This window comes from Symphalangus syndactylus, chromosome 10 (assembly GCF_028878055.3).
Source record: "Symphalangus syndactylus isolate Jambi chromosome 10, NHGRI_mSymSyn1-v2.1_pri, whole genome shotgun sequence".
NCBI classification, from domain to species: domain Eukaryota; kingdom Metazoa; phylum Chordata; class Mammalia; order Primates; family Hylobatidae; genus Symphalangus; species Symphalangus syndactylus.
Window position 1 is genome coordinate 60337400 of NC_072432.2, and position 13024 is coordinate 60350423.

General features: G+C 40.5%; 1 protein-coding gene across 4 annotated transcripts in view; it reads left to right on the forward strand.

Annotated features, from left to right (window-relative positions):
• Positions 1-208: 208 nt before the first annotated feature.
• Positions 209-13024, forward strand: part of CNOT6L (CCR4-NOT transcription complex subunit 6 like) — a 108993-nt gene continuing 96177 nt past the window's right edge. Inside the window, exon 1 of one of the 4 annotated variants that reach the window (XM_063610359.1) lies at positions 209-535. Coding sequence is in view for 3 of the 4 variants with exons in the window: in XM_063610358.1 (XP_063466428.1) it covers positions 814-818 (5 nt within the window). In the remaining variant the exon portion in view is untranslated. Of the gene's footprint in view, positions 536-640; positions 890-13024 lie in introns of those variants that run through there. The other 3 variants (XM_063610358.1, XM_055297237.2, XM_055297238.2) reach the window with 3 other exon arrangements.

Sequence of the window (13024 nt, forward strand, 5' to 3'; positions counted from 1 at the left end):
CCGAAAGCTGGCGTCTCTGTTCAACCTCGGCCCCAGCAGCACCCGGCGCAGCGGCAACCCCCGCAGCGGCGGCAGCCCCAGCACCAGGAGGCCAAGGCCAAGGCCAGGCTCTGCGTGGCTCTCGAAGCAGTAGCCGCGGCTCCGGCCCTGCGGGGGCGCAGCTTCCTTCGGCTGGGGCCTTCGCGCCGGCGGCCGCGGCCCCGGGGCCTCTCCTGCGCGCCTGGGGTCACTGTCCTCGAAGCCCGGCGGCGCGGCCCTCGTCCCCCTTCCCGCCCCCTGGTCTGTCTCCTCCTCGCTCCCTTCAGCCGCCCTCCGCGCCGCCGCCTCTGCCGTTCGTCAGGCGGCCCGGCCCGGCCCGCCCGCCCAGCATCCCCTCCGGCCGGTGCCTTTCCCCCCCGGCGGGCTGCCTGCATGTCTTTGCTGCCCTCAGCCCCGCCGCCACCGCCGCCGCCGCCTCCCCCGCCGCCGCAGCACCAGCACCAGCCGCCCCGTCGCCGCCGCCGCCGCCGCCCGGACCCCGGCGCGCTGAATGCAGGTGAGGAGGGGGCGCGGACCCCCCGAGACCCCGGGCCCGGGTTCCCTGAGCGCCCGCCCGCGAGCCCCGGGTCCGGGCCCAGTGTGCCGCCGCGGCTTCCCCTCGGGGCGGGCGGGAGCGAGGCCCGCCGTGGGTGTTTGTGTTTGCGTCTGCGGCCGCGGCTCTGGAGGGGAAGCATCTGTGGGGGCCTGGTGCGCGCGCGCGCGCGTGTTTGTGTGTGTGTTTCCCCTGCCGCGGGGAAATGGCTGCTGTTGCTTCTTCTGGGCCAGAGGAAGAGAATGAGGTAGAGTGTTCTTTTGCCTCCGAGTAGGATCGAGAGTGTTGGGAAGAGGAGCGCGTCCCCGGGGAAATGAGGTGGGAGAGGGACAAATGTGCGTGTGGGTGTGCGAGTTGGGACTTTGGCGGGCGGGGAGGCGGCCCGAGGACCCACGGCGAGTGGGTGTGTGTAGGGTGACTGGAGGGGGCGGCGGGGCTGACCCGCGTCTCTTCAGAGGCGGGCGAAGGTTCCGGGGTGTGTGTGTGTGTGTGTGTGTCGGGGGTGGCCTGGGGCCGGGACCCCAGAGTGGCGTGTCCCTCCCGCTTTGTGGCTGAGGCTCCCGAGCCTCGCAGGTGAGAGCTGCTCCTCGGGGGCCGGCCGGGGAGGGCTGAGTGAGTGCGGCACACGCGCGGCAGCGGGGCTGGGAGAGCTGCGGGTCGGTGCCGCGCCGCCGATCCCGGGGCCGCCTTTCCCCGGCCGCAGCAGGAAGCGCGCCGGCCTGCAGCGCGGCCTAACTGCCTGGGCGCCCGCCCGCCTCCCCGGACGCCTCCCGGGACGCCGAGCCCGCGCGAGCCCACGGCGCTGCCTCGGGCCTGGGCAGGTGAGGGTCGGAGGCGGGACTCGCCGATTGCCATCGCCGTGGCCGCCTCCGCGTCTCCTGAGAGGCGAAGGCTTATTTTGGCGTTCCAGCTGCAAGCCTTCGCCCGGCCGGCTGTGGGACCCGAGGGAAAGTCAATCAGAACAGTCAGTCTTGGGAATACGCGGTGTCGTGTTCCCTTCTTTTCATCCTTCCCCTAAGGCTGTGTGGAGGGACTGAGTAAATATTTTGAATTTTTGTTGCAAATACTTTGCTGTTGGTAAGATTTTTTTTTTTAATTAGACAAACATTGTCTTGGAAGGGCTGAGGAAGAAAGGGAAACTGGCTTTTCCTGGCCTGTGGTATTGGTGGGATTGGATGGATTTTGTGCATTTGAAATTGTTTTATCCTGCCTCCTAGGGGGAGAGGCGTGTACGCGCCGCCGAGCTGAGGAGCTGGGTGAGGAAGAGGAAGTTACTGGAGCTGTCATCCTCCTCAACTCGGCTGGCTATTGAGCTTAGACTGTTTAGGTGGATTGTGTTCAGGGAGTTTAGCTGAGCCGTTTGTACACATTGGAAGCACAGTGTTACATTTTACCGTATTGCCTCTAGTTATCGTGTCAATCAGGATAGGCTCAACAAACACGTTTTCCTCAGTCTCCAAAAACTAGATCAAGCAACCTCTGTTGTCTACTCAGCATGTGCTGCTGGAAAACTATTTTGAGAATAGTCTAAGCAAAACCCAGTTGTAAAGATAAACCTGCTGCCAATAGGTCTACAGTGCATTTCAGAACCAAATACAAATGGCATTTGGATAATTATTTGCTAATGTGCTTTTCTACTCCAACCTCATTACATTTGTATGTAGTTAGATCATTTAGCTTGAACCCTGCTATGGATAAAATCATAATACAGTTTCGATCCTTGTAGGCTGTACTCTGTGTCATGGCCAGAGATTGCTCTTTGCACCTGGTCTCACAAAGAAATAGTGTATGCTGTTCACGGGGAAGTGGAAGGAAGAGAGGGAGGGGCGAAGAGCTGTTCTCTATTACCACTACTGGAAAAACAATTTAACCTACGTAGTGGGAAAAGGACTTGTTTTACGGACTTCAGTTAGCATCCCAGCTGTGTTTCTTAGCTGTTTGACCTTAGGCAACATATCTATAAGCCACAGTTTTATCAGTCACAGAGAGCTAATACCTTTATATTCATTTTGAGAATAGAATGAGAAAATATACGTTTGGCATATAGTAGATGCTTAGTTAAATTTTAGTTCTGCCTCCTGCAGCCCTGACTATGGGCATTGAAGAGCCTTTGCAAACACAATATGATTAATTATTTAGAGCAATATTAAGTAACTATAATGTAAAAAAGACAATGGAATCTTTCAGAGTCCTTCAATGTACAAAAGATATATATAAACAACTTTAATGTATATGAGAATTCGTTCTAATAATAAAAATAGTCATTAAAGTAGCCTAGTTATTTATAAAAAGTCATACTTAATTTTTTTTCATATTTTCAAATAGACCATCTCTCAGTTTCATTATTCTTTATGATTTTCGTTTTGTAGCCCTGGAAAAAAATTTTCAACCTCTATATAGCACATATATGTTTCAATACAGTTAAACATTAAAAAGGATCAAGGAACCAAAATTTACATAGATCCCCAAAGTTTAAATGCTACGAAAAATGCTAGCTCATGTTGACTGATTTGGTAAACAAAACCTCTTAGAATATTTCTCTGAATATAAGGTAAAATCTTCTGTCAACTTAATTTTCAATAACTTTCCAATTATGTTGTCTGGAGTAGGAAATGTGTTCATTAAATTTTAACTGTGCTGTGTGGAAAAAATAATGTCATGGAGAGGTATGGAATTTCAGGTAAAGATAACAGAAAAGTTAATATAAAGATTGTTTTCTTTTTGTTTTGGGAAAAGACAGGACAGAGAATGTGGGAGTTTGATTGGTTTAAGTTTGTCATGGCCTTATTTACAAATGCTAGGTCTCCCAGTAGGGCTTACGTAATTTATTTGTATCAATAATGATAAGCTTTAAAAAATCTCATTTTCTAAAATTCAAACTAAAATTTCAACACATTCAGTATAATTTTTATGCATATTTTTATATAAAAATTTCTGTAAAGGTAAGAGTCACAGGATGGGGAGGGGGAAGCTCTCATCATTGAGGGGCTTGAATTTTTATAAATAACTAGGGGCAACTATTAGAATGCAAAATGTGATTTTCTTAAAGTATGTGTTGTGGGAGTGTGTATTTACATTGAACAGAATCTTCTGCCATATGGTTATATTTAAAGAAATAATTCTTACCTTAAAACTATAAATGATACTTTTTAATACCTTAGAAACAATGAAATAGAAATGAATTTGCTCTTATTTAGTATTTGGTAAAGTAATTTTCATTGGACTTTATGAATTATTTTAAAAGACTATAATTTTTTTTTTAATTTGGGAGAACTGGGAAGAACATTTCTCTGTAGTAATCATGAAAACAGATGATATTGAACTATAAAGATATTTGGATATGAAGTGGAAGTATTAAGGTTATTATTTAGACTAAAGGAATTATGTTACAACAAAATCAAGGTGGAAACTTGTTTAGATTTTAAAATTTAATGTTACTTAAATGGGCTTTTAAGCAATCTTTCCAAAATATCTGTTATTAATGTCTGTAATTAGGGAGAATTGGAATACTTAGAAATTTCTGTATGTATTACTTTGGATAATGTTAATCAGAGTAATAAATACATTCCAAAATTTCAAAGAAGTTTACTTGCTTTCATGACACTTCCAGTGCAGATGTTTACTTGCTGTCATGACAGTTTACTTGCTTTCATGACAGTTCCAGTGCAGGTGCTCCTGGTTAGCAGGTTTCTTGTGGCTTTCCTCTATGTTGTTTAGGGACTCATACAACTTAGATCTTGTGACTCCAGCATTTCTTAGGGCCATGGAGTCCTCCCTATTGCCTGAAGACCATTTCTTAAGAAACTCCAGACTTAAATGACAACCATTCCTCCAAATTTTATTGGCAAGATTTGTCACAGAGTCTTATTTGAATGCAAGGGGAGTGGGAAATGTCCCTGGCTGGTGGAAAGCTTGGCTATCTCTGCTACAAGGGGCATTTCATGGTGTTATTTTAGATGTCAGTATATATTTATGAAATTACATCCAAAAGGTGAATTATGATAGTTAAGAATTGCTTTCCATCTTCAAAGAGTAAAATTGGGTGTGAGTGGAGAGGTGGGGAGAGGAGAAAGGAGAGGAGTCACAGGAGTGGGAGGGGGAAGCTCTCATCACTGAGGGGCTTAAATGACAGGTGAGTTTCTGTAGCTATTTAAAGATATAAATTTTTCAGAGAACATTACAGTTGGATTCTGTAACCTTTAGTGGGTCTCTCCTGTAGTATCCAGTTATTGATTGTCATTGTGCTTTAATGAGTTCTGGCAGTATGAGTTATTTCTCTTTGTATTTTGAAATCAGTTCAGATCAGTAGGACAAAACTCTGAATTTCAGTTTCTGGGTATAGTTTCATAGGAAACACATTTTTTGAATTTTCTTCCTCTGCTATTGGGATAGATGATGATTATTACTTTATACTTTGAGGGAAATCTCATTTAGGTGGACCTTACCATATTCTCTTGTTTGTTGCTGCAGTTTTTATAATTCTAAAGTTATTAAAATTAATACATGTGAGCCTTAACCCAGAAAGAACAATAAAATCATCAAGTAAACAACAGAGGCCTAATTATTAATTTGTGCTCATTCTTCGTGATGAAAATACTACAACTTTCTTTTACTAACTGCACTGACACTGGACCTTTAATACAGTAAGTGGCATTTTATCACTGAACAACTTTAATTTCAATTGAATCACAATTTATTCTGTGACTGCACAGGGTTATTATAATGTGAAACCTCAGCTGTATGTCACCTTTACTTATTTTTTATTCTAAGAGTTTGGTTAGGGATCTCTGGGGAGTTATATATAATCTCTTTATTTCCCAAAAGGAAGATTTTGGAGTAGTCTGGTTAACTTCTCCATGGTAAATACTTCTCTAACATCTTGCATCTTGAAAATTAAAAACCTAATCTGAGGACCCACTCTGTACCTATTATTATACCCAGTTCTGAAGAGAAGTATGAAAGATGTAGAGGCTTATAGTTTGTGAGTAAGGGAGATAAAGCATATAATTTAGTTATTTCAAAACAAATGAACTAGTGCAAGTCAATATGATATAAACTGTTTATAGACATTCTGAGACATAAAATGGAATGTCAGTTGGGTCAGGAATTACTTAAAGGGTTGCTTTTTTTTGGACAACTTTTATGAGGTATAATTTAGATACCTTAGAAGTATCCATTTAAAGGGTACAACTCAGTAGTTTTTAGTATATTAACAATTGTGCAACCATCGCCATAGTTAATTTTAGAACATTTTCATTACCTAAAATATAAATCCTGTATCTTTCAAGAGTCACCCTTCATTCTCTTATGCCCCTAGTTCTGGGCAATTACTACTTCCTTTCTCTATAGATTTGGCCGATTTTGGACATTTTGTACAAATGCAATCTTAATATATGGTCTTTTATGATAAGCATATTTCACTTACCATGTTTTCACGGTTCATCCGTGTCATAGCAAGTACTTCATTCTTGTAATGGCTGAATAGTATGTCAGCATAAGAATACACCACATTTATCCATGAGCTAATGGACATACACTTTTTGGCTGTTATAAATCATGCCTCTGTGAACATTCATGTACAAGTTCTTACGTATGTACGTTTTGAATTCTTTTGGGTATGTACCTAAGAGTGGAATTGCTGGAACATATACCACTTTGTGTTTAAATTTTTGAGGAACTTCTAGACTGTTTTCCAAAGCAGTCGCAGTATTTTACATTTCCACCAGCAGGGTATGAGAGCTCTAATTTATCCACTTCATGCCAACAATTGTTATTATCTCCTTTTTTCATCATAGCTCTCCTAGCAGGTGTGATTTGATCCTGGTTTTGATTTGCATTTCCCTGATGGCTAATGATGCTTTTTATGTGCTGTTGGCCATTTGTGTATCCTCTTTGGAGAGAAGTGTGTGAAAAGACTCAAATTCTTTGCCCATTTTTATAATGAGTTTTTTTTTAAATTATTGAGTTGTAAGAGTCTTTTATATACTCTAGATGTGTCCCTTATATATGATTTGCAAATGTTTTCATCCATTTTGTGAGTTGTCTTTTCATTTTCCTGATGGTGTCATTTGAGGCACAAACATTTGTAGCTTGATGAAGTGAAATTCTTGTTATTATTTTTGCTGTGCTTTTGGTGTCATATCTAAGAAATAATGATTTCTTTAATCTAATCGATCTATCTATTTCTAATCTATATCTAATCTATTTCTAATATATCTAATCTAAGGCCACAGATATTTACTTCTCTGTTTTGTCCTGAGAGTTTTATAGCCTTAACTCTTACATTTACATCTTTGATCCATTTTGAATTAATTTCTGTACATGGTCTGTTGTAGAAGTCTAGTATCTGTTTGCCTGTGGGTATTTAGTTTCCCCAGTACTATTTATTGAAAAGACTATTCTTTCTCCATTGAATTGTATCACCACCCCTGTCCAAAATTAATTAACTGTAAGTGTGAGGATTTATTTCTGGACTTTTAATTCTATTTCATTGATTTATATGTTTATGTATGGTCTTGACTACTGTAGCTTTGTAATTGAGAGGTCTGAGTCCTCAAACCTCAAAGTTTTTCCTTTTGAGAAGAAAAAAAAAAAACTCTTTTTTTCTTTTTCAAGATTGTTTTGGCTATTTGAATCTCTTGTATTTCCATATCAATTTTAGGATCAGGTTGTCCGTTTCTGCAAAGAAATCAGCTGGAATTTTGATGGGGATTGTGTTAAATCTGTACATCAATTTTGGGACCACTGCCATCTGAATATTAGGGCTTCCTGTCCATGAACATGGGATGTTTTTCTATTTATTTAGATCTTCTTTAAGTGTCAACAGTGTTTCATAGTTTTCAGAATATAAGTTTCATACTTCTGTTGCTGCATTTCTTCCCAAGTATTTTATTCTTCCAGATGATATTGTAAATGGAATTAAAAAAATTTGGGGGGTTTTTGCATGGCAAGTGTATAAAAATACACTTGATTTATGTTTGTTGATCTCGTATCCTGCAACCTTGCTGAATTTCTTAGTTCTAATAGTTTTTTTTTTTCTTCTTTTTTTTTTGAGACAGAGTCTCACTCTGTTGCCCAGGCTGGAGTGCAATGGCGTGGTCTCGGCTCACTACAACCTCTGCCTCCAGAGTTCAAGTGATTCTCCAGCCTCAGCCTCCTGAGCAGCTGGGATTACAGGCACCTGCCACCATGCCTGGCTAATTTCTGTATTTTTAGTAGAGATGGGGTTTCACTGTGTTGACCAGGCTGGTTTTGCCGACCTCGTGGATCCATCTGCCTCGGCCTCCCAAAGTGCTGGTGTGAGTCACTGCACCCGGCCAGTTCTAATAGTTTTTAAGTGGATTCCATAAGATTTTCTACATACAAATATCATGTCACCTGCAAACAAATGAAGTTCCAATTCTGCTTTTCCAATATGGATGCATTTTATTTTCTTGCTTAATTGCCCCGGATAGAACCTCCAGAACATTACTGAAAAGAAATGTCAAGAGAAGTCACTTGACTTGCAGCAATCCTAGTCTTGTTCCCAGTCTTAGGGGGAAAACATTCCATCTTCTGCCATTAAGTAGATATTAGCTGTGATTTTTTTTTTTTTTTTTAACTGCTCCTTGTGGAGAAGGGCTAGCCCATACACAGGCAGTGTGCGGAAAGTAATGTGCTATAAATTTTTCATTAATAGCCTTTATCAGGTTGAGGAAATTCATTTCTTAGATTGTTGAGTGTTTGTTTGTGTGTGTGTGTGTTTGTGAGAGAGTGTTAGGATTGAGTTTTGAGAGAATTGTGAAATGTGAATTAGAAAAGTAAAGATGCTATGTCAGGTAATAAGGGACAGATAATAATGCTTATCTTGCTGGAGGAAGCGGGGCTAGATTTTCCTCTTTTTCTCTCTCCCTTTCTTCCCCATTCCTTTCTTGTTTTTGTTTTGAGACGGAGTCTTGCTCTATCGCCCAGGCTGGAGTGCAGCGGACTAATCTCAGCTCACTGCAACCTCAGCCTCCCAGGTTCAAGCGATTCTCCTGCCTCAGCCTCCTGAGAAGCTGGGACTACAGGCTAATTTTTGTGCTTTTAGTAGAGATGGGATTTCACTGTGTTGGCCAGGCTAGTCTCGAACTCCTGACCTTGTGATCTGCCCACCTCAGCCTCCCAAAGTGCTGGGATTACAGGCGTGAGCCACCGCGCCCAGCCCTTTCTTGATCTTTAATCATCTTCCCATCAGTCCACATGCACATTTGGAGAGGACTTATAGTCTTTTACTGATCTGAATAATTAAGATTTTTTGAGCAGTGGAAGTATCCTTTCTTTTGAAAAATACTAAAAACTGTGTGGAGAATTTCTTACTGAATAGCTTGATAGCTAGGTTTGGAGGGCATCAGAGAAGATACTAAATTGTAAATGAAGTGCCAACCATGGACTTACAAAGAAGTGAACACAATGGAATACTTCAGCCATAAAGAATGAAATCTATCTTCAAAAAGAATGAAATCCTGTCATTCTTGGCAACTTGGATGGAGCTAGAGGACACTGTGTTAAGTGGAATAAGCCAGGAACAGAAAGGTAAAACACCACATATTCTCACTTATAGGTGGAAGCCAAAAAAAGTCGATGTCATAGAAGTAAAAAGTAGAAAAGAGGATTCTAGAGGCTGGGAAGGGTAGGGGGAAGAGGGCTGGGGAGAGAAATTGTTAAAGGGTACAAAATTATAGCTAGATGAGGGAGTAAGTTCTAGTGTTCTGTAGCACTGTAGGGTGACTATAGTTAACAATATTATTATGTAGTTTCAAATAGCTAGGAGGAAAATATTGAATGTTCCAAATGCAAAGAAATGATAAATGTTTGAGATGATGGATATGCTGATTACCTTGATCTGATCGCTACACATTGTATGTATGGAAACATCACTGTGTACCCCATACATATATACAATTATGTGCCAATTAAAAAATTTAAAAAGTAAGCAAACCTTTGCCATATTGGGGGGTATGGTTACTAAAAAATTTTATGTTTAGTTTAACGTACTTTGAATCTAGCTGTCAGCTGACATTCTCCCACCCTAAACATTTCAGCATCAATGGCTTTGTTTTTATAAGTTTTCTTTATGATTTTCTAAAAAATTTAATAAATTTCATATGAAACTTTGCTCAGTAAGGTAAAGTTGTGTTTCGCTTTGATGTGGTGATTACCCTTTGTTTACTTTTTGAAATTTTAATTGCGTTCCCATGCATCCACATTCTGATTAGATAAATATTTTTAAAAATTTTTATTGTAGGCCGGGCGCGGTGGCTTACGCGTGTAATCCCAGCACTTTGGGAGGCCGAGGTGGGCGGATCATGAGGTCAGGAGATCGAGGCCACGGTGAAACCCCATCTCTACTAAAAATACAAAAAATTAGCCGGGCGTGGTGGCGGGCGCCTGTAGTCCCAGCTACTCGGAGAGGCTGAGACAGGAGAATGGCGTGAACCCGGGAAGCGGAGCTAGCAGTGGGCTGAGATTGTGCCACTGCACTCCAGCCTGGGTGACAGAGTGAGACTCTGTCTCAAAAAAAAAAAAAAAAAAAAAAAAAAAAAATTATTTTTGTCTTTCATGTATAGCTCTCAGAAGTTAAGATAACTTTGAGTTTAGCTAAGAATATTCCTGTTAACAGGTGAAATTGGAAAGTGGTAATAGAATTTTTGTTTTGTATTTTTGTTTTGTAACAGGTTTATTAGTTTTCATTAATTCTTTTTAGTCTGCTTTAAAATTTTAATACAGATACAATTTATAATTATTTTTAAAGAAATAAGTAGTTTGTTTTGCTCTTTGAGAAACTCATCATTTGTACTGAATAGATGCCTGGTAATTTGTGGCTTTCAAATATTGTTTTCATTTATTAACAGTTGAAATTGGTGACACAAGATAGAGATTAAAACACTTTATGTTCCTTATATTCATCTTTTGCAGAGAGAACTTCCCTCTCTAATCTTAAAGTTTAAACTCTATTTTTCTCTTTCCCATATCACTTAAATAGATTTCCTAAATGAGTAACATAAATTAGAGTTATATAATACCAGCTACAAATACTGCTAAAAGAATAGAACTAAATTTAGTATATCCCAACCTTAATGTCTCTCTATACAAAGACTTTGTTGGAATCTCATATATCCATTTCTTTCTGATCATAATGTTTATTATATTTAACAAAGCAAAACTCAGAAATTACTTACAGGGTATGTTCTTCTATAGGTTCATATTTAGTACAATCTTCTGCAATATCTACATATAATTTTATGAAACAACATAATGTGAGTTATATACAGAATGGTAGCCTTGAAACACTGTCAGAATTTGAATCACCAAAATATAACCTGTTAATTAATATTTATTAAGCTTCTATTTGTTATAGACTATTGTATTCAGGGTTCTGGGGAATAAAAAGAAATGTAGAATAATCTTTCTACCAGGGAATGGAGCTAATATTTTTTTGACTACTGAGTACCAAGGAATGTGAAAAGCCACTCCCCTCCTTCCCTTTAAGTGTGTAATCTAAATTATTCTTCATGAAAATCCTATGAGAGAGGCAGTATGATTCTCATTCTGAAGCTGGTTAAGAAAGTGAGCCTTGGGTCCTCCACTTTCCAGCTCTACGGAAACTCATTTAACTTCTCCATGCTTCAGTTTTCTCATCTGTAATAGGGAGATAATATTCCTTATCTCGTAGAGTTTTGTGAGGATTAAATGATGTAGTACTGTAAAGTATTTAGGACACTACCTGGCACATCTGTAGTAAAAAACCAAACTAAAAAACAACACACGTACACTATTACTGTTTCTTATTAGGAAAGAAGTTAATTAACGTGCCCAAGATTAGACAACCAGATCTATTTGAATTTAAAACACTCTTATACTATAATGCTTACACTTATAGGATGTTTAAGTCTGGATCTAATAAACAGGTGAAGGCAGAATATGCTAAGTGACTAACAAGTGCTATGACATACAGAGCACATATGGATTTTAAACTACAGGGATAAGTAAGAGAGGAGATAGATGTTGCTCTTGCCTTTATCATGAGAAGAAAGGCAGGGAAAAAATTAATAGACTACTGCAATATCTTCCTTGCTAGTCTACAACTTCCATTATATCTCCTTTAACATCTTTTCCTTTGTACACATTGTCACCAGAGAAATCCTTGTAAAATTCATCCCACATTGCTTAAATTCTCTACTTACAGTCGTTTAATAATAATAATTACTGTTTTCTGGTTACCTACTGTGGGCTAGGATAGGAGACAGCAAGCTTCTCTTCTTTTCTCTCTTTTTTTTTTTTTTTTTTTTTTGAGATGGCAGAGTTTCACTCTCACCCGGGCTGGAGTGCAGTGGCACGATCTCAGCTCACTGCAACCTCCGCCTCACTAGTTCAAGTGATTCTCCTGCCTCCAGCCTCCCGAGAAGCTGGGATTACAGGCGCACACCACCACACCCGGCTAATTTTTGTATTTTTAGTGGAGATGGGGTTTCACCCTGTTGGCCAGGCTGGTCTCAAACTCCTGACCTCAAATGATCCACCCGCCTCAGCCTCCCAAAGTGTTGGGATTACAGGCATGAGCCACCTCGCCAGGCCTAGCAAGCCTTTTTCTAGAAAAAATGAGTCCAGGTTCAAGGGTGGTGGTGAGTGGGAAAGTAAGTAAATTTCTGGTTAACTTCTAGGTCTTGAGTGGGAACATGAGGTTAATAAGGCAAATTGGAGAATGATCATGGAAGGGCTTGAATATCTTGGTAAGGAATTTTAATTTTGTGCTAGAGTCATTGATACACAGATTTCAACTCTAGAGCAGCAGGTGTTTTTTAAATCCATAACCTGGGTTCTCTTAACACACAAATTGTATGTTGTAATATTGCTTTAGATATTTTATAGAACATTCATTACCTAAACAATTGTTTTGATTAATAGATACTGCAAGATGTAGCTCTAGAATATCATAATTATCAGTACTACTGTTAAAGACATTGGGAGCCATGGAGTGATTTTGAACAGGTTGGTGGCAGTTTGAAATTAATTTTTTTTTTTTTTTTTTTTTTTGAGACTGAGTTTTGCTTTTGTTGCCTAGGCTGGAGTGCAATGGCGCAATCTTGGTTCATTGCAACCTCCGCCTCCCGGGTTGAAGCGATTCTCGTGTCTCAGCCTCCCAAGTACCTGGGATTACCGGCATGCACCACCACGTCCGGCTAATTTTGTATTTTTAGTAGAGATGGGATTTCTCCATGTTGGTCAGGCTAGTCTCGAACTCCCGATCTCAGGTGATCCTCCAGCCTCAGCCTCCCAAAGTGCTGGGATTATAGGCATGAGCCACCATGCTGGCCTGAAGTTAATTTTTTAAGAAGATTAATCTAGTTGAGGTATTCACAATCAGTTGAAGAGATGGGACTGGGAAGAAGGAGGCCTTTTAAAAAAAAGTTAAAATATAAAGTGATAAGTCAA